The following is a 23,559-nucleotide window of genomic DNA, read 5'->3' on the forward strand; positions in this document are numbered from 1 at the left end:
AGGGCAGGAGGAAATCTCTCTCCGCCCGCTTAGTTTATTGATTAATAAAGTTATTTACATGAGAACAGGATCTATTTCTTCAGTTCCCACTTTCCCATCTGAAGTTACAGTCTTGTTCCTGCTATTGCAATCAGTGGATCTTAGAGCAGAAACAGATTTGTGGTTTCATGGAAATAATGCTAGAGAACTGCAGAAAATCTGCTCGGTGCGTACCTTAGTGGTTTACAAAGAGCCCATACTTGCTCTTGGAGTCAACTGAAGTTTTGCCATTGACTTCTATGGAGCAAGATTGGGTTCGGTTGTGCCATCCTCCTCTCCCTGCACACTGTGTGGCAAATTAAGAGCTGGTGCCACGGGAGCTAACCCATACACAGGCTATGCAGCTGCAATGCAGCCCCTCTGTGGCAGTTATCGACTATAAGAGCAAATGCTGCATCTCTTCCACTGAGGTCTGGAGTTACTGCTGTGATGGGTTACCTCTGGGGTGCCACTTGGGACTGAGGTACCATTGAGCCCACCTGACCCACCAGCCTGGGCTCCTTTTACACTGTACTGCTGAGGAAAGCCAGCCAAGCCCTTTCCCAGGCTTCAGACTACAGTTTACCAGCACACATACAGGTAGGGACACACCCAGCTGCAGCTACACACACACATACTAAGATCAGCTCTGCATGGGAAGGCTCAGCTAAGGAATTGCCCAGTTACTCAAGTGCACACCCCCACTGTTGGGGTCTAAACCCAACGTTATATCATCTTGCACTGCACAGAGAATTTTACAGTGTGAGCTCATGAGATTCGTCCCCTCCCTCAGTGTGCAGAGGAATATACACAGCTTTCTGCCCCCCTAGTTATGATTTCCACACACTGGGTTTAGACAAAACAAAAACAAGTTGATTAACTACAAAAGATAGATATCAAGTGATTATAAGGGATAGCAAACAAACCAAAGCAGATTACCTAGCAAATAAAACAAAATGCAATCTAAGCTTAATATCCTAAAGAAATTGGACATAAGTAGCAAATTCTCACCCTAAATGTGGTTTTAGGCAGGTTGCAGACATTCTGGAGGGCAAGCAACACTTGCTTGCAGCTTAAAACTCCAGGTACTCCTTTCACAGGCTAGGAAACTCTCTAACTTGGGTTCAGCCCTTCTCCCCCAGTTCAGTCTTTTTTTCTTATGTGTTTACAGCAGTGATCTTGGGTGGGGAGTCAGTGAAGAATGACTCATGACCATGTCACTCCCTTGCCTTAAATAGCTTTAGCATATGGTGGGAACCCTTTGTCATCCGGTTTGATTCCCATACCTGGTCAGTGGAAAAACACTAGTATGATGGAGTCCGGTACCAGGTGACTTGGTCACATGCCTCTGTAGGGCCATAGCAGCCATGAGACAGAGGCTGTTTGTAACATCCTCAGGAAGGCTCCCCAGTGGGAGATTAGCATTTTCAAAGTCCTACTGCTTTCATTAAGTCACTGCTTCCCAGGATAGAATCCTCCATCCTGTAAGTATGGCCTACATTCTTTGTTCCTAGATATCTGACTTTACATTTGGCCACATTAAAACATATTGTTAGCTTGTGCCCTGCTTACTAAGCCATCTAGGTCGTGACTTGTCCTCTTCATTATTTAACATTTATGCAAATTAGGTGTTATCTGCAAACTGTACCTGTGATTTTATGTTTTCTTCCAGGTCATTGATAAAAACATTAAACGTGGGCCCAAGAACTGATCACAGCAGAACATCACTAGGAACACACCTAATAGATAAGTGCCCATTTATAATTACATTGAGACCTACCAGTTAGCCAGTTTTTAGTTCATTTAACATGTGCCATTTTGACTTACTATTGGTCTAGTTTCTTCATCAAAATGCACAGTACAAAGTTTATTACAAAACACTATTAAGCTTGTTTAATAAAGTTATGTAATCAAAACAGATTAAGTAAATTCTATTATTTTGCCCCACATGGATGTCAGGCTGATAGGCCTGTAATTTCCCACATGGTCTCATTTGCTTTTTTTAAAATATTGGCACAGCATTAGCTTTCTTCATCTCCTTTGGAATTTCCCCTGTATTCTAAGACTTATTGAAAATAAACATTAATAGTCTGAAAGCTCCTTGGCCAGCTCTTTTAAACTCTTGGATGTAAATTATCTGGACGTGCTGATTTAAAAATGTCTAGCTTCAGCAGCTGTATCTGTGAGAGGTGCAGATATGGAATTACAAGAGTCAGGGCCTTTCCTCTCAGAAAGAGCACTGTGTATAAAAAAATATTCTTACAACTGCCCCTTGGTAGAGAAAATATTGAATAATTATTTGAAGTAATTATTAAATGGATGACCTTATCTTGAAAAAGAGGCTTGGTACATTATTAAGCAACTAAAGGGACATCAATTTGATGTCTAATTAATGTCAGAACAAGTTAGTAGTAGTTGAAGGAACACCTACCCTGGAGTCCCCCTAAAAATTTTGTGGGTTCACAATCACATTTTCCTGATATAAAAAAAAGTTTTTCTCACCGTTATTGTGTGTGAAAGACCCACACAAATGAGGAAAACTGATAGGGAAACAGTGAACCTGGCTAGACACAACATACCATGAAAAACACAAAGTAAACAAATTGAGAAAACAGAATTTTTTCTCTAACTTCTCCTGTATAGTAATCTCATCTGTAGACATGATATTTTCAGATAGCATTTCCATTAGGTATCATGGGGGATTGTGGTGGTTATAATTAGCAGTAAAAACCCAACAACACTGTTTCCCATTGTTCATGCTGTGGCTATCTCAGAATCACCACACCAGAGAGGGGTCTTGTGGCTATTAAAAAGCTGTTTAGCTCAGACATGCTTGGTTTACCTCCATTTGTCTTTCAGGCTGACTAGTTCATAGCTGCTTTCCAACATATGGGCCAAATCATGCTCTCAAAACATCCCATTGAAGGCCAACGAGCCACATTTTGTCAGAAGGGGACTGAGAAGTAGTAGTATTTCCCTTGTCGTCTGACTATGAAGGATTTTTCTGCCATGGGATGTCCATGGTTTCCAGTGAGATGAGAGAGGCTGGCCATGGCCTGAGGAGAGACACCACCTGCACTCTCATCCCCCTCCAAACCTTCACTGACATCCGCATGTAAATTAATCCTGCCAATCACTTTCCCTTCTTCCATACTGAAGTCTTCTTCACTAAGGGAGAGCTGGAAGCATGGACAGGAGGCAAACCAAAACGAGCATAGCTTGTGAAGCAGCCCTGCTTTCATGGACAAGGGAGCTCCTCCTATCACACAATGAATTCCTCAGCCCTTGTTGATGCTCCAAGATACACAGGATTGTCCTGGAGATTCTTGGACATTTGTGAATTACAAAGGCAATGCCTGCTTTGAAGGGTGAATAAATCCCCTTTCCCTCTACTGGGATGGGGAAAAGCAATCCCCACAAGTAGAAATTCAGATTCATGGCCCTTCTGTAGCTTTCTTGTACATAGGGAGGCGGGGGGCACACCATGCCCTAACTTTAAAAAAAAAAAAAAATTCTCTAGCCTAATCTGAGCAGTGTTGGTCTGTATGTATGACAGTGTCCTTGGGGGGCAGGGGTGGGGTCAAAACTCTAGGAAATTTATGAATGCACTCTTTGTCCAGTAGTAAAAATGAATAAAGCATCTTTGTAAAATGGGTCATTTTAATTCCACCATACTGTAGGTGTCCCTTAGAAGTCTGCATGGCAGTTTCAGCTGAGCTGCATGGTTCACATAAATTAATCTACTCTTTAGAACGTTTAACCAACCAATTAGATTACTATCTCAATCTTAGCATATTTAAATTATAGCTTAAAACTTTCATCTTTATATAATCACTAATCTTATTTATCACACAGCATACAGTTAAACAAGAGGTGCTGTAGCAGCAGCCACAGTGCTCAGTTATTAGAGGCAGCATTCTTCTCTTCTTTTGTGTGGCTCTCCAGGTTCCCATTTTTTTCCACCAGCCTTTCACAATTTGCTCATTTCCTGATATCTCTCAAAGTCCATTTCCTGTGTTCCATCAGATACCAATTTTCTTCTCAAAATTGGTGGTTTGCCTCTGTAAACTCACACTCCCTTTCCTTTAAGCCCAGTTTTCCAACGAAAATGGGTTAGTGATACTTCTCAGCATGTTAAACTTGGATAATTTTGTTAGCTATTTTTGGTTAATATTCTGTCACTTATTTTTTAAACTGTATTTGCATCTCAGCATTGTTATAGGAGACAGTAGCAACAATGATACAATCTAAAGGTAGATTGCCAGATTACTGCTATCAATGTAATTATGTGGTTATTGTTCACAACTTTAAAAGCACGATACAATTCATTTGCCATTAGTAAAATATAAATGAGCTAAGGTGTTCATATGTACTTCATACAGAACCACACACACAAAACCAATTGGGAAGAGCAGCTGTGTGAAGACAAAGATAAAAAGGATTCGTTGCTATTGGACTGCCCTATTAACTTAGGGGCCAATCTGACTCCAACTGACTTCATTATCAGAGTAAGATCAGGCACTTTATGTGGGCCTGTAAGTCTGTGTGTGTTAATGGACGCTGGTGCCTATGCAGAAACACACTGAAATCAGTGGCATTCTGCATACGAACAGGGCTCATCCATACCAGCTTGCAGCATTAGATCTTTATTTTTTAAAAGTAAATAATAGCAGGAAGATATGTGTGGGGTAGCAATGGAGGGGTGGAATCAGATTTTAAAGTGTATTCTTTCAAATAGTATCTAGGACTAAAAATTTTACAGTAAACAAGATAAATTTTAATTTAATTGAAATAAACTGATATGTTTTCCCCCTAAACAGGAACTTAAATACAAACATATTCATTAAAAATACTGCTCTCCCCCCACTTTACAATATATTAACATCACGTTTGATAGCGGTCTTTTTTGTTCAAATACAAAAATTCTTCACAGGGAAATTAGAAAAATAATGTTCTGTACACTACAGGTGCTGGGGCTTTGGAATTCCAGATGTAATAATCTGAGGAAATCAATTCCCGGGCTAAAAAAGATAGACAAAATAAACATTAAATGGTATCTTGCATTAAGATATTACTTTATTCAATTTAAGAAAATATTGATCCATTCTCACTAATTGACAGAAAAAGTGTAATGGTCTCTTTACATTGTAATATTTAAATTATTATTTGAAAATTGTTTCTGAAGAGAAGGATATTTAAAGTCTCAGTTTCAATTGCCTCTACTAATACATTGGTCACTAGCTTATAATTCAAACAGAGGTTAACTCAAATTCAGGCGTATGGTTTGGTTTTTGTTTAATGAATATAAACTGTGTATTCAACATAAATATATATTGTATGACAATTAACTGCTATGATGAATGGTTTGGCATCACTAGAGTTCTCATGAGGAATTTCTGGGCTTCTGCTGAGGTACTTGGAAGAAGTTACAAAATAAAGCAGCAGCAAATAGAACAGTGACTTTATTAGCCACCGCTGCCTGCTCACATACAATGAGTGTCTAATATTTGCCCAACAGTGGTACTTTTTGGGTGAAGACTCAAGAATCTTAAGTGTTCAGACACATCGGAGAAAGAAAGAAGCACTGTTAATTGGGGATGACAGCGTTTTCCTACATCATAGGCATGTAGTGAGGATAAATATATTAAAGAATATTAAAGACCATGAGGCACTCAGATACTTTGGTAATGGGGGCCATATGAGTATTTAAAATACAGAGATTATCCACTTATGCCACATGCATATTGTTCCTTCTATAACCCCCTTTTTTTTTTTAAAAAAAAATCAGGTACAAATCTTAAAACAGACATAATTTAGGTTGGAGCTAGAATACAGTAGCTGTTTTACATGGCGTTCATAATTCAGTTTTCCAAGCGTAGTTCAGAATGGTGTATCTTGTCAAAAAGACTGCACTATTTACTGTAAGAGCGGGTATGATATTTCTAATTACCATGACACTAAATTTTTACTTCTTGTCAGACTCAGTCACATCATTTGATTAAAAAGGTACTTTAAAAAAATAAAAAAGGATTGATAGACACTTTTTGCTTTAGTGACTTTTACACTGAAATTCACTAACTTTGAAAGTCATTTAATCAACAAAAGATAATCTAATTTTAAAACTCAGCCAGTTATTTGTACTGCGTGACTCCACTTTGCTGTTTCAACTAAATAATCAATAATTTTGAACTCACATGTATTTATTTTTGGTTTTCCTGATGAAAAGACCTGAACAGAATGCTGGTCTGCGTAACATCCAGTAAGCGTGTAGTCTGGGATCCTAAAATAAAGCTTCAAAAATATGGAGAAAACATGATCAGATGCATATTTTTATTCTTACTTCAGAAATGCTGGCAATCTAAGTTGTGTCACTCTTGGTGTGCAAAGATATAACATTGATAGGAAGGAGCATTCTAGAGAAAACAGAGAATAAAGATACTGATTATGTGTGATGCAAATCAATGTAGTTTCATAGCCAATTTTAGTTAATAAAAAGTGATTACTAATTCTCATACAGACAACAACTCACCTTTACATACGCAGTGCTCCCACTGCAAATTGGATCAACTGGTTGCTCTTTGCTCATAGAACCAAAAGTCACAGTTCCAGTAAGAGAAATTTCTAATGATTTGGGAAACTTTTGTCCTAGAAACAAAAACAGCCTCAGTAAAATTTTAGATAAACAAATGTACACAAAAATGACTAGAAAAAAAACTGATGTATTTTATTCAGCTTACCTATGACCCAAACCAATAAGCTTTTCTCTCGAGATACATCTAGCTGGCCATAACTAACTTTGTACTCCAAATGAGTGACTGGACCCCTATTGTAGAAAAGGGAGTAAAATGTCATTGGAACGAACACCATACAAATATTTATTGACAGGTATTTTATTGAATAAAACAACAAATGTATTAAAACGAATGCCGCTATTTATGTGTACACAGCCAAATCACACTGAACTGAACATACTGCTATCTTGTGGAAAGAAATTACAGCCAAGGGGGATCATTACCATTTTAACGTATTAGCTGCAGTAGAGCTTTTGGTGACTTTATTTCACTGACAGCATTTTACCACTGCTATGATCAATGTCAGCAGCTTTGTAGAATTTCATTGTTATAATTTAACGATAATTATATGACAATATACTCATAGCAATTGTGAGAGAGGCTTAATAAAACTAGTTTTAATTTTAAATAACTATATTTGGATAAGCTGATTTTTGACTATGATTAGAAGTCTCTTCTACAACTGAGAGTCTTGAGGTTGCTTCCGAACCAGGATCTTACACCACCCGGTGGGTGGTGGCTGAATTTGGCACAAAGAATGGTAGAGGGAAATAGGATATTCAATAAAAGTGATCCAAGTTATCCTTTAAGAGTAGTAGCATAAATCTGGTTGGAGAAAGCGTCTGTCCTGACTGTTGCTACCACTGATAAAAAAAGGCCTCCTGAATCAGGATCCAGGTGAATATCCTGAGTATCTTAGATGATTTCTTAGTCTCAATTACAACAGCCTTGGGCATAAACTTGAGGGGGAACTAATCCTGATATGTTGATCCATGAGATCCCCATTCTAAGAAGACTATTAGGGAGGTGAAGAAAATTATTTAGGATTTCTTTACTCTTACCTGTTAAAGAAAGGTATACGAGCTTCACAGTACTCAAAAGCATTTTTTACACTTTCATGAAGTTTTAAATTAACTGTTAATTTTAATTGCAATTCTTCTTCCTTCAGCTGGTAAAATCCCAAAATTGGTGGTACAGGCACCTGAAGAGAGTACATTAATTTTAGGAATAATTCAGCAATACCTTCAAGAAGTTAGTTATGCTCTTTAATAATAGTAAGTAACTTAATAGTTGCTTAATTTATGTTGAGAACTATATATTTTTAATGAGCCTGCAAGCCAGGCTCCTCAGGTCACTTATGCTACATAGATTGGTGGTGTGATAGGAACAGTTATTGGAACCTTATCTTTGCTCTACTGTGTCAGAGTAAAGTCCACTAATCCCTGAGGAAGCTCACTTAAACTTTCTCAAAAATATAGATTTTCTCCCCCTTCCCACCTCCACACCCACTTGAAAGACTAGCAAGTTATATGCATCAGGGAATGTAGTTACCTGGGATGTATAGTAGCACAAATTGAATAAGTCAGAAGGAGGAGTGAAAGGAAGTTTGTATGGCCCACTAAATGCAGAATCATCCATGACATCAACACTACAGGAAGTAAGAATTGCAGAGTCAAGAGAAGTCACACAGGGATGCACCAGGATATCCTGGAGTGGAGAGCCATTGGCAGGGAGGTTCAAGCTGACAGTCACATTTGATGTAGCTCCTTCCAAATCACACTTGGAACACAGAATATCAGGAAATTACTCAATAATGTTTCTAAAATCAGAACTAGACATTTGAAAACAAAACAAAAAATAAACAATCCCACTAAAGAATTTTAAATGGGCTAGAATGTGAAGGTTGACAGATATACTTTCAAACCCCTTCTGATATCCTAAGGAGTATTAACATGGACTCTTTTACAGAACAGTCTTTTAATTAATAAGAACTCCTTGGCAAAAGATGCAAATGAACCAAGCACATGCAGTAACAGATACATTAAGAATTTGATAGACATATTCAATAATTGTCTGTCCAATTAATTCAGTTATTCATACATCATCAGTTTAATAGATTCAAACATGCTATTAATGTCCACTGAGATACCATGTCAGCTGTCTCGCACTGATGGCCTACAGTGCTATCCACTGTCTAGTCACTTGGTGCATCAGCTCAGCAGTGCGTGATTACGCCAATACTTTCTTTTTATGGCTGGCCATCTACTCTGCGAAGTGACCCAGAAACCTGCCCTACTGAGAGCAAGAATCTCTCCACCAAGATAATCCCCACCCGCACAACTGGTGGGAAAAACCCCAGTGTCTTCAAGAGCAGTATACTTTGGTTAGCTTCCCTATGAGATGAGCATGTTGACACTTACTGCTAATAATTAAATTACCATGATGCACTTTATCAGAATTTCTTTTCTCCTTCTCAAACAGTAGCAGCTAAAAAAGTGGTTAATTACAATAATGTCACAGACTTCTCTAGCACAATTTATGACAAAGAAGAGGAACTTTAAATCATTTGATACAGCTACTGGATTCACTGTTAAAGATACATATATTAGCATGTGTCATAAAAATATTATTAATCTACCTAACCAACATGCTTCCTCATTTTTACTAATAAAAATAAACACCTGAAACACATACAGAAGCTATTTAAAACAATCATAAAGCTGTTTTCTTTCATAAGAATGTATGTCCTTAGATTTAGCAACATTAAGAATTACTGTATAAACAGCATGTGTGGATGCATGATTTTGTTTTAATAGAAGAAAGATATAAAATTAAACTTTCATTTACTAGAAACCCACCAAGCAATTTTAAAAATGCTAATGCAAAGACATTTGTAACATTCTCATTTAAGAATTTTGTTTTTTTGTTGATTATTACTAAACCTTTTATTAGATGGCTGGGGTAAATTTGGCACTGTAATTGTTATTTCCCATTCCCTGCCCTTAAATGCAAACACTTACTATTTCATTTAAAATAATAAAAACATTGTAAAATACTTTGGATCTGGATGATGCTTGAGTGGAGTGTTGGTTTTATTTCCCATAAATAGCTAGTGAAAAAAATGTGTGAAGAATGCAAGAAAATAACAGTAAAGCAACATTTTTATCCTGATTTAGCTCATTAATCTAATAAATATCCTCTGGTATACATTTAGGCATAAAAGCTATTTAGTTCGATTGCCCCATATGCCAAGGCAAAATGAACTGAAATTTTACTTTTCCTAGTGCGTTCATATGCTAAATAGGTCAGATTTGTACCAGAAATATCCTCACCTTACAAGTCACAGTTCCATAAACCTGCCACATATCTGCAACATCCCTTTTGTCATATTGCATAGACTTGACTTTTTCAGTGATGCAAACATTAACCTGCGGTTTGCCTTTGTATGTACTAATTCTCCAAACTGGTTGTTTCTGCATGTGGTTTGTAGAAACATGAATGTTATCTAATAAGCCATTCAAGTCTGTATCTAATGGGGTGCCAAGTGGACAGGCCTGCATGAGCAAACTTGGAAGTTGGCCCACTTTTGCACTCATCTCAGCTTCATTCTTCTGACTGGAGTTAATAAAGACCAGCAACCCTGACAAGAGAGCGAAGGCTTGCGAGATTCCACTGATGCTAATAAGGGGTGGGCGTGGCTTCAAGGATTGCTCAACTAGGGGAAGACAGACATATATCAAACCACTCTTCTGAAAGGCAAGGACAGGCCAGAGGTCCCCTCCTCCTGTTGGAAGCGCATACACTGAAGTCTTGTTGATTCGAGAACAGCTATCTCGATATTCCACAAACTTTTTGTCTGGATCTGTCAGCTTCAGTTCATAAAGCAATGCTTTAAGAAAAACACTGTCCTCTGGTACGGTCACATAGCTTGCTCCATTGAAGGCTTTTGCTCGTTTTTCAACAGTGGGGTAACGCCTGTAATAAAGAAACAAATTCATTAGCATTACTCACCTTACTCTGCCCATAAAACAAAACACACACATTTCCTGATATTTATAGTTTGAGCTATACTTTGTCTTTTCTAATTAGCCAAACGCAGAAATTCTCCTGCTGCTCCGAGAAGGAGTATTATAAAGAACTATGGAAGATGGATATAGTCAAGGTTGAGGTTCAGTCAAGTATAAAAGCACAGACAGAACACTTGAAGGCCCTTGTCCTGCAAATTATGCTATGTTCACGGATTCCTACGACACCTCAATGAAACAAGTGGGTGACTGGGTCTGCCAACCCAGAGCAACTTGCAAATTAGAGAATAAATCATTGCTAATAGTATAGGAGATTTTTAGCAACAATGGATTTTTATTGAAAAGTTCGAACAAAAGTATTTACCCATTTTTGAATAAAGATATGTATCTTTTGTTATAAAAAGATGCAGACTATTTAAAATAAAAAGAAGCATAAATAACACCTGTGCCACAGAACTTTAAAAGTTGAAACGTTCCAGGAAGCTAGAACTTATTCATTGAGGACTAGTTTCCAGATAATTTTCCAGGAAAAATGAAAAATAAGTTTTGCATTTGAGCAACACAAAATTTCTGCTATCTTTAGTGTTGTTATAATAATACTTAAGACTACAGAAGAACATGAATACATAATATCAATGTTAGTTCATACATGCAGTTTTGCATTGCTATTCCACTGTGGACTTCCATAATTCTGTAATTCCAAAACTGCACAGGCAAGAGCTTACATAATAAAATCTGTAGAGTGGTGATTACTTAAATTAATCTAAGGTTAGCCAGGAACCTTTACTATAATATACAAAGGCCTTTCAATAAAAAAGTCCATTTTTTTCAACAGGAGTTGTATGGATTTATGTGTGGGCAAAATTGGATTCTAAATTGTATGTACAGTATGTGTAATTTAAGACTACTGTAACAACTTACGGTAATACATGCATTTCTTAACTGTTTAAAAAGTTATAATCTTAATATTGCATTAAAAGATTTTATATATTTTAAAATTTCTATTTTGTATCAATGTTGTTTGCATTTTTTTCTCTGATTTTCTAGTGAGAGAATTTGAGAGAAACCAAGCTAGCTATTTTATGCTACACCTGCTAATTTATCCTCAAACAGCATTAGTTTATTTATTTGTTTTAGGAGGGGGAGGGAAATCCCCATTTTCTTTTTAGGCTAATTTATATCCACCGGGAACAACTGAAGATTTGACTTTTTAACAATTGACAAAAGAGGAAGAGTGTTGTCACCGGTTTACTCCAACCCCTAATCATCCTGAAACGGATTCCTATTTGGGCCAAACTTCTTCTTTTGTGTGTGTTGCTCTTGGACTGATTTAAGCAACAGGGGAGCAAAAGTTGTATATATATATATATATATATATATAAAATACACACACACACATACACACACACTATATGTTTATATGAATTTTTAAAACAGACTATTTACATGATTTTACAGAAATTAAAAAGATAGAATGACAGTCTCAGTCTTTTTGCACTTCGTTTTATCTGTGTCTTCCATGTGTTCTGCTCCCTTTTTCCCTTTGACTCCTTGTTCCTCAGGTCATTGTTCCTTAGTTGGAGGTTTCTTCTCCCATTGACTGGCAGACAGCTCCAGTCTCTTCTGGTTCCTTTCATAGCAGAAACTCTCACTGGAGGCAGCTATGCCGGCTTCTCCAGGTTGATTTTAGCTGTTTTTTTACAAGCATCTAGGCCTTTGTGGTGAAGAGCCTGGATGCCTGGATAAGAAAGCATAACAAAAAGAGAAGCCAGAACTGTGTGATTTACAAAAGAGACACAGGAAAAAGTTTGAGAATCATCTCTCCAAGTGATCTCATATACATGATGAACAGTAGGGGGCATGGATCTGTTTCACAGCTTGAATTTTTCTCGGAGCTTGTTAAACATAATTGAAAAGGATGGGACCAAATTCTGCCTTGGGGATTACCTCTTGTTTTTGGATGCTTTTTTGAAAATATGGGAAAAGGAAATGCTTGGGGTATAAAGTTTTGCATCACTAATATCCTAGTCTTCTGCCAGCACACTTTATCTGCTTGAAGTTTGTCAGCAAGCCACAGTGATCTAATTCTATGCATAGGGAGTAGAGGCTTGAATTCAAAGCACTGATGGTGTTGATCATCAGATGATTATATTGCTTTACTGACTTGCTGGTCTCCTAGCCTTGTGGTTTTTCCTTCAAGGACATGCTGACAATTTCATGGATTTAAAAAAGTTTTCACTGGTGAATCAGCTGTGGTGGTGCACCTATCTTTATAAGATACTGTAGAGTGAATGCTCTGATCTTTGCCTGGACATGGATGTGACCAGACCAAGAGAGTGGAATGTTTGTGATGTCTCCAGTGTCCTCACTTACGCTGAACATCAGATCCAGCTGAGTGCATGAGTTTGGAGATGACATTTCTGAAGCCCAGGATTTTTAAGCAAGATAGTCAACTGGATGTTAAGACATTCTTTGTATTATCTATGTTGAAGTTAAGGTCACTGATGATAATGAACTTGGTTATTCCACCACAATATGTGCCACAGGTTTATTAGTTCCCCTAGAAAACTGATAGGATCTTTGTCCGGACATCACTAGAAGTCTAAGATGCTCTTTGTCCTCTTCCATGCAGTTAACTGGGAAACAAAGTGTTTTAATAGAAAGCAGAACTGAACAGGGTACTGGACTAGGATTCAGGAAACCTGAGTTCTATTTCCTGGCTCTTCACCTCTCTCTCTCTATTTACTCTCTCATCATTTGTCCAGCTTGTCTGTTTAGACTGTAGGGTTTTAAGGGCAGAGACTGTTTCTTAATATGTGTTTGTACAACAGAGCCCCAATCGTGGCTGAGACCTCTAAGTACTACTCTAATACATATAAGAAAAGGAATTTCTAGGGTAAAGCAGTCCTCATCTGAGGTTGGAGGTGACTACTTTATTTTTGTCTTGTTCTGGATTCTCTCTTGATTGTGTTGAATTTAGTATAAGATTGCATCCCTCCACTTTTACCCCTTCTTCAGGCCCCACAATTTTTTTCCTATCCTCAATATGTCCAGGTTCCCTTCTTTCATTCTCTGGAGAACAACAATTCTCTAGAATTATACAGATTACTTTCAAACAGGCAGGAGACTTCCCATGAAAACACAACTGGCTCTTCTAGTCAGAAGCCTTTCTGCTCTCTGTGCTTTCAGTTCTAAAGGATTAAGAGTCCTAAGTAAATAAATTCTTCTTGGAAAATGCCCCTTTAGTGCCCAAAGAACTCTTTCTATATGAAGGTTACAATCAGCTTGGGCAGAAATCACACTTCTGTCTGAAAATACTTTACCTACTCTCCAGTTACAAATAGAAGAGTACCAAAACTCAAAGAAGTTATAAAAAATGTTTTTCTACATTTTCAGTTGTTTGATCATTTGACAGCATTTTGTAGAGAGTCATCTTCATGGTTTTCTGTGTGCCACCAGACACTTTAGTTGGTTTTTTTCTTAATGAAAAGATTCTCATTAACATCAGAGGAACAAAAACAAACAACCCCCCCCACACTATTTTTTTAAAAAAAAGAAATTAAAAAGTATGGCAGCAAAGAGTCCTGTGGCACCTTACAGACTAACAGATGTTTTGGAGCATGAGCTTTTGTGGGTGAATACCCACTTCGTCGGATGCATGACTAACACGGCTACCCCTACGATACTAAATAGTATGAGTTATTTTACTGCTCTCTCAGAAATCGGAAATTTTAAAAATTCCTAAAATTACAAAGAGACACCGTCAACTTGGAAGTATAATATATTAATAAAAAAATATTTAATTGGCATCATGCAGTTTAATCCCAGTATGGTGATTGGTTTTGTTTATTTTTGGGAAGGAGTCGAAACGTTCCATATATCGTCATTCAAGCTGTTATGAAAATACTGATGTCCTTACAATTCCAATTGGTGATTTTTTGTAAGAGTTACTATTAAAAAAATAAAGCAAATGCAATAAAATTATGACAAAAGAATAAGTAAGCAACCACAGCCCAGAAATATCAAATATCTTTTCACTAATGTAGTAATACCAAAATTTTACTGACATAACTGTATCCAATCACATCACTTTATTTTCACTATATTTCATCTAGTTACCAGTATTCACTTTTTAACCCTGTCCTCATACTTACCAAGCTTTACTATGGCATTTGATCAGTCACATAAGTTGTTTAATCCTTTGTATACTCTTCTGCAATTAATACTAGTCTTTAAATAATGCAAAGAGTCCAACATAAACAAAAAATCAGATCTGTTTCTCACTCTATTGTACCGAATAATGGGTAATGTAATGCATATGTGCTGAATTACCAAGCTTCAGGTTAAAGATGGAGTGGAAGTCTCAGTTTAGCACTTCATTGCTTTCGTCTGTTCAAGTCAGCTCCTTATCATTTGAGCAGTTATTTGAGTTTCCATGCATTTCTGAAAAAAGTACCAGCTCTCTCCCCAAAGGAAAACAGATTTTTTTAAAATAAATCCTTATCTCTGTTCCCAGTAGCATTTGAGATTTAAAAAAAATATTTCATTTTGTTATAATCTATGGACCCAGCCCTGCAATAAGCACTGCATGGGCAGACCCATGCACCAACATTGACCTCTAGTGAAATCAGTGAGGTTCTGTGAAGGCACAAGGGTCCATCCAGCCTGTACATATTAGCTTGTAGAACTAGGACCTAAATGACCTTTCAACATTTTTCTCTTCCTTAAGTGAGGATGGATTTGCAGGGGAGTGCATATGTGTTACAGTTATTCTCTGGAGAATGGATGATTTTGCTGTTTCAATGGGCTTGTCTTCACTAGAATATCACGTTAGATCAGGGGTAGGCAACCTATGGCATGCGTGCCAAAGGCGACAAGCGAGCTGATTTTCAGTGGCACTCACACTGCCCGGATCCTGACCACTTGTCCGGGGGCTCTGCATTTTAATTCAATTTTAAATGAAGCTTCTTAAACATTTTAAAAACCTTATTTACTTTACATACAACAATAGTTTAGTTATATAGTACAGACTTATAGAAAGAGACCTTCTAAAAACGTTAAAATGTATTACTGGCACGTGAAACCTTCAATTAGAGTGAATAAATGAAGACTCGGCACACCACTTCTGAAAGGTTGCCGACCCCTGTGTTAGATCATAACCTTGAGGAGTAATGATAAATAATACAATGCTAGACAGGACTTTGAAATCAGTGTAAACTGGGCTAAATCACATTTACTATTGAGCCACTGGTTATGGGCATCCCTATTAGGGCCATGATCAGTACACAGGACATCAAACGCTATTTATCCCTGTCTATGCTGACTGCAAAGTCACGTTCAACACTGTGACAGTTAACGTGCCTCTTCTAGGTCATGTACCAACATGACCTGATTTTCTGATGAAGCAGAGCTCAATGACAGATGTTTACTAGTCTTGTCAAGGCTCCCTGACAGAATGAGATTCACAATGGTTAAAATTATTGGGTCTATTATAATCTGGGAGCGGTAATTTTAATAAAACAGTATTTAGAGTAAATCACTCAATGACCTAGCTTGATTTTAAATTTTTTTGTTTTGCTAGGTTTGCATGAGCCACCCTCATGCACACACTTTAAGCAGCAGAGACTTGGATTAATGCAGATTTAGGCAGTGTTACCTGGAGAACAGGACGGTTCCACAGGCCCCTTGTTCGTAGCTGATTAGCCACACTCCCCTCAGGGCCATCACAGCCAGCTGCAGGCCAGGACCACTGCACTTCAGTTCATCATGTTGGACAGTTACTTGAGGTGCCTGGCATCCCAGGCCTACTGGTTGCTAAGGGCATCATTTAACAGTGACATTCCTGCCTGTCCCGCTCAACAAGTCCCTCCCCAGCCTGAAGCAGCAACAGACACCCCCACAAGCCACCCAAGGGACCACCCCCTTTGCTAGAAAATGCCCCCCCAAAAGCAGAAGCCAACCCCCTACAATCTCTCTGTCCCCTCCCCACCTAGACCAGGAACACCCTCTTCCTCTGCTCCCCAGTAAAAGCCTATAGACCCAAACCCATAGCCCTTCTCTGGCTCTGCCCAGGCCCCCAAATCAAAACAGCACCCCCAAAACAGAGCAGGCCCCTCCCCCTGACCTCTGCCCAGCCACAGCCCCCCAACTCAGAGCAGCGCCCACCCCAAGGCAGAGCAGGCCCCTTTCCCAGCTCTACCTAGCCGCAGCCCCCAACTCAGGGCAGCCCCCGCCCCAAAACAGAGCAGGTCCCTCCCCCTGATCTCTGTCCAGCAACAGCCCCCAACTCAGGGGCAACCCGCCGCCCCAAAACAGAGCAGGTGCCTGCCCACTGACCTCTGTCCACCGACAGGCCCCCAACTCAGGGCAGCCCCGCCCCAAAACAGAGGCAGGTCCTCCCCTGCTGATCTCTGTCTACCCACAGGCCCCCCAACTCAGGGCAGCCACCGCCCCAAAACAGAGCAGGTCCTCCCCTGACCTCTGTCACAGCAGCCCCCAACGTCGGGCAGCCCCCACCCCAAAAGCGAGCAGGTACCTCCCCCTGACCTCTGTCCAGCCACAGCCCCCAACTCAGGGTCAGCCCCCGCCCGCAAAACAAGCAGGTCCCTCCCCTAGATCTCTGTACCTCACAGCCCCAATCAGGGGCAGCCCCCGCCCCAAACAGAGCAGGTCCCCTCCCCTGATCTCTGCCAGCCAAGGCCCCCCACGCGGGCAGCCCGCCCAAAACGGGGCGTGGCCTCTACTAGCGCAGCCCCCAAGCCAGAAGCAGGCCAGGGCGCGCCCCCGCCCACTGCCGCTCTCTGCTCTCGCGGAAGACCAACTAACTGAAACGCGCCGCGGCCCCTGCCGCGGCGATGGCGGAGCGCGAACCAGGGGCCGGGACGTTCCACCTTCCGGGTTGCGCGCTGCGCAACGGCGGCTGCGGCTCCTCTGCGCAGGCCGGCCGTTTCCGGCGGGCGGGGGCGGTGCCGCGGCGCTGGCCTGTCAGGGGCACAATGGGCGGCGGCGGCGGGGTTTGAGGGGCTCGGTGAGGAGGCGCTCGGGGCTGCTGCCGCAGACATGGCCGCCACTGCCGAGCTCTTCGAGGTGGGTCGGGGCGGCCCTGGCTGAGGGGCGGGTCTGTGTGTGGGGGGATGGGTGGGTGGCTTCCTTTCGGGCCTAGGGCTGGAGGGGCAGTGGGGCCCGGAGGGGAAGGCGGGAAAGGAGTTCTCTGGGGCTGCAGGGAGAGTGGGGCCGGGGCCCTCTGGGACCGGGACCTGGAGGGTGGGCGGTGTCTTTGCGCCCTGGGGCTGTTGCGAGGCTGACCAGGCTGGCAGGCAGCAGTGAAGCTGCCTTGCCGCATGCGGTGGGCGAGGTCTCGCTGAGGTACATTCGGTGTCTGATGAGGTGAAGCAGAGGGTGCAGTGGCGGGGTTTCCTCCCCCAGCGTTAGTATTTCCTCCCCTGGAGCTCGGCCCCGCGGGCGCTAGAATAGTTGGCGGGAGCTGCAGCCCTCAGGAGAGGAGTGGTGGTGAGAGCCGAGACGCTTGGGCTCCTGGGGGCTGGTTCCCTTCTGTGCTAGTCCCTGGTGTAGCTGGTTGCTGGAGGAACGGAGATGTCCAGGGCTGTGAGCTCAGCCTAAACTCAGTGCTGTCTTGGTGTCAAAAATAAATTCTCGCCTCCGACTCTAAACACATGCAATTGTCAACTTCATACACAGGTGCTGGAATGGGAAACAACATAGAAATAAAAGCCGAGCTCAGAAGGGGTTGCTGTGCTGGGAGAAGAATAGATATGAAAGGATGGGAAAATGGATATAACGGAAAAATAGTGGTGGCTGTGTTGGGTTAGGTGCAGTGGGGCATGCAGCGGCTGGTTCCCCTCAGTGTGGGCTCCAGCAAAGAAATTCCTATTGTGGCTTGCTTTATACTGGCTTGTAAACTGTTTGGGGCCAGGAATTGTCTCTTTGCTATTTGCTTGTATAGCACTTAGTACTGTGGTCCAAGACTGGGGCTTCTAGGTGCTATGAATAATATAACTTTTCCATGGTGTGAGCACTGTTGTAGTAGAGAGATTGTTCTTATAGACCATCTGGATGTTGACTTGCCTCCATGCAATGGCAAATGAAGTAAACGGCACGTGCCTCATACATCACCTGGAAATGTTCTGTGGACCAGTTTGGGAACATTTGCATTAAACCTTCCCCCTGGCCCTGGGAATAGTTATTCTGCTACTGTACTTGAGTCAGATACATTGTGAATCATTATTATGACCGATCCATGTTATAACACAGTTTTTTCTGGCTTGTATCAAAAGAAAAAAGCAATGTTAAAACACCATGTTATAACTGTATTAAGGAACCATATATTCACACCCTTTACTTTATAACTGTGTTTGGAAAAATATGTTTGCCCCCTCAACCTGAAGGCAGCATAGTTGCATTTTGTAGTGTAGCTGTTGGATATGCATAAAACACTAGGTCTTTTCTGCATTACAAAGTGGAATTGGTTGTTACATGACAAAACATGGTATGCAGTGGTGGTTTAGCTGTGTTGGTCCCAGGATATTAGAGAGCCAAGGTGGGTGAGGTAATGTCTTTTATTGGACCAACTTCTGTTGGTGAGAGAGACAAGCTTTTGAGCAATGAAGCACTCGTCTGCAGGTGTGGGGAAGGTACTCAGAGTGTCACAGCTATATACAAGGTGGAGCAGATTGTTTAGTAGATTGTTTAGTATAAGCAGCTAACACATATTGTCAGAGACCATTCAAGGGGAGATGGCCTGTTAACACGTCTGCAATCATAGGACAGAAAAGGAGTGGTTAAATTATTGTAGTAAACCATAAATCCAGTGTCTTTATTGGGTTCATGATTTTTAGTATCTTGCAGAGTTATGAATTTAAGCGCCCTGGGTCATCTTTTGAAGGTGTTGTGCAGGTTTTTGGTTTTTTTTTTTTTTTGAGGACGAGGGCTTAGAGGTCAGCTATAGAGTGATGGTTTTGCAAAAAGTGTTCACCCATGGGTGACTCAATTATTTTTTTATCTTTTATCATTTTTCTGTGCGAGTTCATTTGAGAGCGTAGTTATTGTCTGGTTTCACCCACGTAGTTGTTGTTAAGACATTTAGTGCACTGGATGAGCTACTCCACATGTTGTGATAGGCATCTTGAAAGATGTCTTGTGGGGGATATTGATCATTCTAGCAGTGGAGATATGTCTTCCAGTTTTGCACCTGTTCTGGCAGGGTCTGTGTGCTGCCTTACCTTGGTCTTGGTCTGTGGAGAGGTTGCTTCTGATGATGAGATTGGAGAAGTTGAGGGGTTGTTTGAAGGCCAGAAGAGTGGGCTGGAGAAAATTTCTTTCAAGATGTGGTCGCCTTTGAGTATAGGTTGTAACTGTTTAATGATACCCCATACAGGTTGCAGTGTGAGGTGCAGGTGACGACTAAGTTTGTGTAGTTGGAGTGGTTTCCCACTCTCCTTCCCTGCCCTCCACCCACATTGAAGCAGATTCTCTCTGGGTATTTGGGTGGTCCATTCCATGATGGGATCTACTTCTCTGGTGGAATGTCCTTGTCAATGAAAGCAGTTTTAAGTATGTTAAGGTGTATATCATGAACTTTTTCCTTAAAGCATATTTTGTGTTGCCTGGTTGTAAATAAAGGATTTCTTGGTGTGGTTACAGGATCTGTGAAGGTAAGTGGGTGATCTGTGGATTTATTTTATATAGCTGTCTGTAGAGTTCCATTGTTGAAGCTGATTGTGGTGGCCAGGAAGTTGATGCTGGTGCAGGAGTGTTCTAGAGAGAGTTTGATGGATGGGTAGTGGTTGTTTTTGAAGTTGTGGTGGAAATCTATGACAGATGACCTACACTCTCTCCAGAAGATGAAAATATCATTGATGTATCTCAGGCATATCATTGATTTTGTGGTATATTTGGCCACCAGTTCTTCCTCAAAGTGATCCATGAAGAGGATGACATATTGGGGAGACATCCTAATATCCATGTCTGTTCCCATGGTTTGGACAAAGTGTTGCTGAATGTGAAATTGTTATGGGTGAGGATGAAATGGATAAATTTGGTAGTGTGTTTGGAGAGGTTATCTGAGTGTTGTCCATTGTCTTGTAGATATTTGAGGCAGGCAGCAATGCTGTCATTATGAGGGATGTTGGTGTGTAGGGAGGTGACATCCATGGTGCAAGGATGATGATTTGAGGGAAATTGTTAATGTTGTGGAGTTTCTGCAGGAAGTCAGTTGGGTCCTGGAGGAAGCTGGCCCTTTGTGCGCTGGGTGGTTTGAGGATGGTTTCTGAGTCCTGATCATCTGCCAATAAAAGTGCTATGGCCAGATAAGATGGATCTGCATAGGTTCCCTTGTTTGTGGATCTTGGGAAGCATGTGGAGGGTGCCTCACGTGACTTCATGGGAAATGAAGTTGTAGAGTTTCTCTTAGAGTTGTTTGTGGAAGGATTTGGTGATATGCTTAAGTACCTGTGTGAATTGTGGTGTGGGGTCGTCTTTGACTTCTTTATAGTAGGTAGTGTCAGAGAGTTGTTGTTTGGCCTTGTTAATGTAGTCATCGCAATTGATAACTGCAATGTCTCCCCCTTGTCTGCTGGTTTGATTACTGTTTGATGATTTCAGGGACTGTGTAGCCGTCCTCTCAGCGGTAGAGAGATTGTGGTAGATGTGATGTTTATGGATTTCACAATCAATTTTCCTAACGCAATCAATGTAATGATAAAATGTGTGATTTTATCACTGTGGGGTATCCAGTCAGATGATTCTTTTTTCTTATGACTGTTGGTGGAGATGTGTTAGTTGTGGGTTGAGTCCTTGTTGTGAAATAATTCTTCTAATTCTCCATGTTAGTATGGTATCAGTTTCTGTGGTGGTTTCAGTTCCTTGGAGACTAAAGATAATTCAGCTCCGATTAGGGGTGGCCTTGATAAATGATGATGAGGTGTTGTGTAGTGTCTATATGGTGAGTTCTGGTGCCACGGTTTGTCCTGGAGTTGAGGTTGTGGAGGAGTTGTAGTTGGTTTTGCTTTTTGTTTTTGTGTTGGATGGCTGTCATCAGGTTTTTTGATAGATGTTTTAGGTTTTTTGCATAATCCCCAGGTAGTTGTCCTGTTGTTGTTTTTTGCTTCCCGTGTAAGGGAGTATGTGGTGATTTCTTGTTTGAGAGAGTCTCTTTTGGATATGTAAGGTACAGGAGATGATTCCTCAGTTTTTCTGAAGTCCTTCTGCAGAGCTGCTCCGTGTATTTGGAGTCGTATGTAGTGGTCAGATTGTTGTTGATTGTTGCATTTTCCCCAGGAAGTAGATGTCGCTATTAAGTTTTGCTTCCTTTTTCTTTGTGTTGTGGAATTTCCATTTCAGGTGGCAAATCTTGATATCTGTCATGTACCAGAATTTGATATCTATATAGCAGCCATGGTGAAATTGTAGTGTGTAGATGAAGCCTTACAGTAAGTACCAGGTTTGAAACGTTGTTCCCTAATATAGGTATACAGTCTATTTTTGTCCATTTAAGCAAATAAGAAATTGTAATAGCTTTTTAAATAACTGTTAGTCAATAAGCTGCTTGTGGGACCCCTCCTAGTGTTTGAATTTGAAAAGTGATGTGTATTATGATGGTAACTGTGTTGAACATAGAGGAAGATGTGTTACTGCCACATTTGGGCAGAACTATGTTTGAGAGATATTTTCAACCTGATTATATGCCCTGGTGTGGACAGAGAGTTAACGAAAATTGATGAGCCAGAGGGAACTTGAAGGATCGATCTATCTACTGAGCCAAAATAGAGTTCTATTGTGATTATGGCTGAACTGGATTTTAACAGAGTTTGATCCAGTTTGGGTCCATTTGCCCAGGCCAGATCAAACCACATTATTGCCCAATTCAATCATAATTGTCATCAAATTCAGTTGTCCTATGTATTGCCTTGGTGCTAGAGGGAGGTTCAAAGCTGTACAGAAAACGCCTGTCAGAGTTCATCTGATGATATCACTTTTACAGATTGGGTGCTTAGAAATGACATTTACAGTAAGTGTTTTCTGCGACTGTGGAAAGGAAATGTAAAATGCTTACTCAACCGTCAGATTGCTCTAGATACTCTTTTCATTGTATAGCTGTTTGAGCTTTTATGTAATACTTTCCACTATTCTAATTCTTGCCAAAAGAGAAGCAACAACAGATAATTCAGTAGTAATATTCTTTTTGTTGTTGATGATAAGAGCTCTTGTTTGTTTGTTTCTAGAGAGAGACAGATTGGACATTGATGCTTTATAGGGATACTTATGTTCAGTACATGTTAACCATCTTCATACACCTCTACCCCGATATAACACGACCTGATAGAATGCGGGTTCGCATACAACATGGTAAAGCTCTGACACGTTGCTCTGCGCAGCGTGTTAAGGGTGTTGGGCCGGGCCAGGCCGGGGCTGAGGGGTTTGATAAGGGGCAGTGGGTCTCGGGGCAGTCAGGGGCTCCTCCTCGCTCCAGGGCCTGGGGGGCAGGAGCTGTGGGAGGGCACTTTTGGGGGCCTTGCAGTCCCAGAGTGGCCCGGGGGATTAGTGGGGAGCTGGGAGCAACCCGCTATGCTTCCCTTGCCCTGGCCTCAGCCGTGTCGCTCGGGAGAGGGGGCTTGGGGGAAGGGATCCCCCCCCGCACTTACCAGCAGCGGCGGAAGCGGAGCAGCCTGGCCCCAGCCCGCTCCGCCAGCTCCCAGCTGCAGCGCTCCACTTCCCGCCACAGGTGAGTACGAGGGGCGTCCTTTCCCCAACCTCCTCGCACTCATCGGCGGCAGGAAACGGAGCAGCTCAACTCCAGCCAGCTCTGCTCTGCCAGCTCCTAGCTGTGGCAATCTGCTTCTCGCCACAGGTGAGTGCAGGACCTCTCCCTAGCCTCCCCCCATCGATGGGTCTGGGTCTGGGTCAGGGGCAAGGAAAGCGGAGCAGGC

General features: G+C 41.2%; 2 protein-coding genes across 3 annotated transcripts in view; one reads left to right on the top strand and one right to left on the bottom strand.

Annotated features, from left to right (window-relative positions):
• Positions 1–869: 869 nt before the first annotated feature.
• Positions 870–17,510, bottom strand: AP5M1 (adaptor related protein complex 5 subunit mu 1). The gene is made up of 9 exons (XM_032769208.2): positions 17,310–17,510; positions 16,272–17,015; positions 9,923–10,565; positions 8,142–8,369; positions 7,652–7,791; positions 6,756–6,841; positions 6,548–6,663; positions 6,213–6,309; positions 870–5,039 (listed from the first exon to the last, which is right to left on the bottom strand). The coding sequence occupies exons 2-9, from the start codon at positions 16,337–16,339 to the stop codon at positions 4,957–4,959; spliced, it is 1,461 nt and encodes a 486-aa protein (XP_032625099.1). The 5' UTR covers positions 16,340–17,015; positions 17,310–17,510; the 3' UTR covers positions 870–4,956.
• A 28-nt stretch (positions 17,511–17,538) lies between these two features.
• EXOC5 (exocyst complex component 5) overlaps positions 17,539–23,559 on the top strand; it is a 43,252-nt gene continuing 37,231 nt past the window's right edge. The window contains exon 1 of one of the 2 annotated variants that reach the window (XM_032769219.2): positions 17,539–17,701. In XM_032769219.2, the coding sequence (XP_032625110.1) occupies positions 17,675–17,701 (27 nt within the window). In that variant the 5' untranslated portion in view covers positions 17,539–17,674. The remainder of the gene's footprint in view (positions 17,702–23,559) is intronic. The other variant, XM_032769220.2, reaches the window with a different exon arrangement.

The sequence above is a fragment of the Chelonoidis abingdonii genome, chromosome 4 (assembly GCF_003597395.2).
Source record: "Chelonoidis abingdonii isolate Lonesome George chromosome 4, CheloAbing_2.0, whole genome shotgun sequence".
Classification (NCBI taxonomy): Eukaryota; Metazoa; Chordata; order Testudines; family Testudinidae; genus Chelonoidis; species Chelonoidis abingdonii.

Excerpts from the sequence above, each read along its gene's own strand:
- AP5M1 (XM_032769208.2), bottom strand. The coding sequence starts at position 16,339 with ATGGCCCTGAGGGGAGTGTGGCTAATCAGCTACGAACAAGGGGCCTGT. Across the intron at positions 6,842-7,651 it reads CGTATACCTTTCTTTAACAG|GGGTCCAGTCACTCATTTGG; the intron begins GTAAGAGTAAAG and ends TTTCTACAATAG. Across the intron at positions 5,040-6,212 it reads AAAACCAAAAATAAATACAT|CCCGGGAATTGATTTCCTCA; the intron begins GTGAGTTCAAAA and ends TATCTTTTTTAG.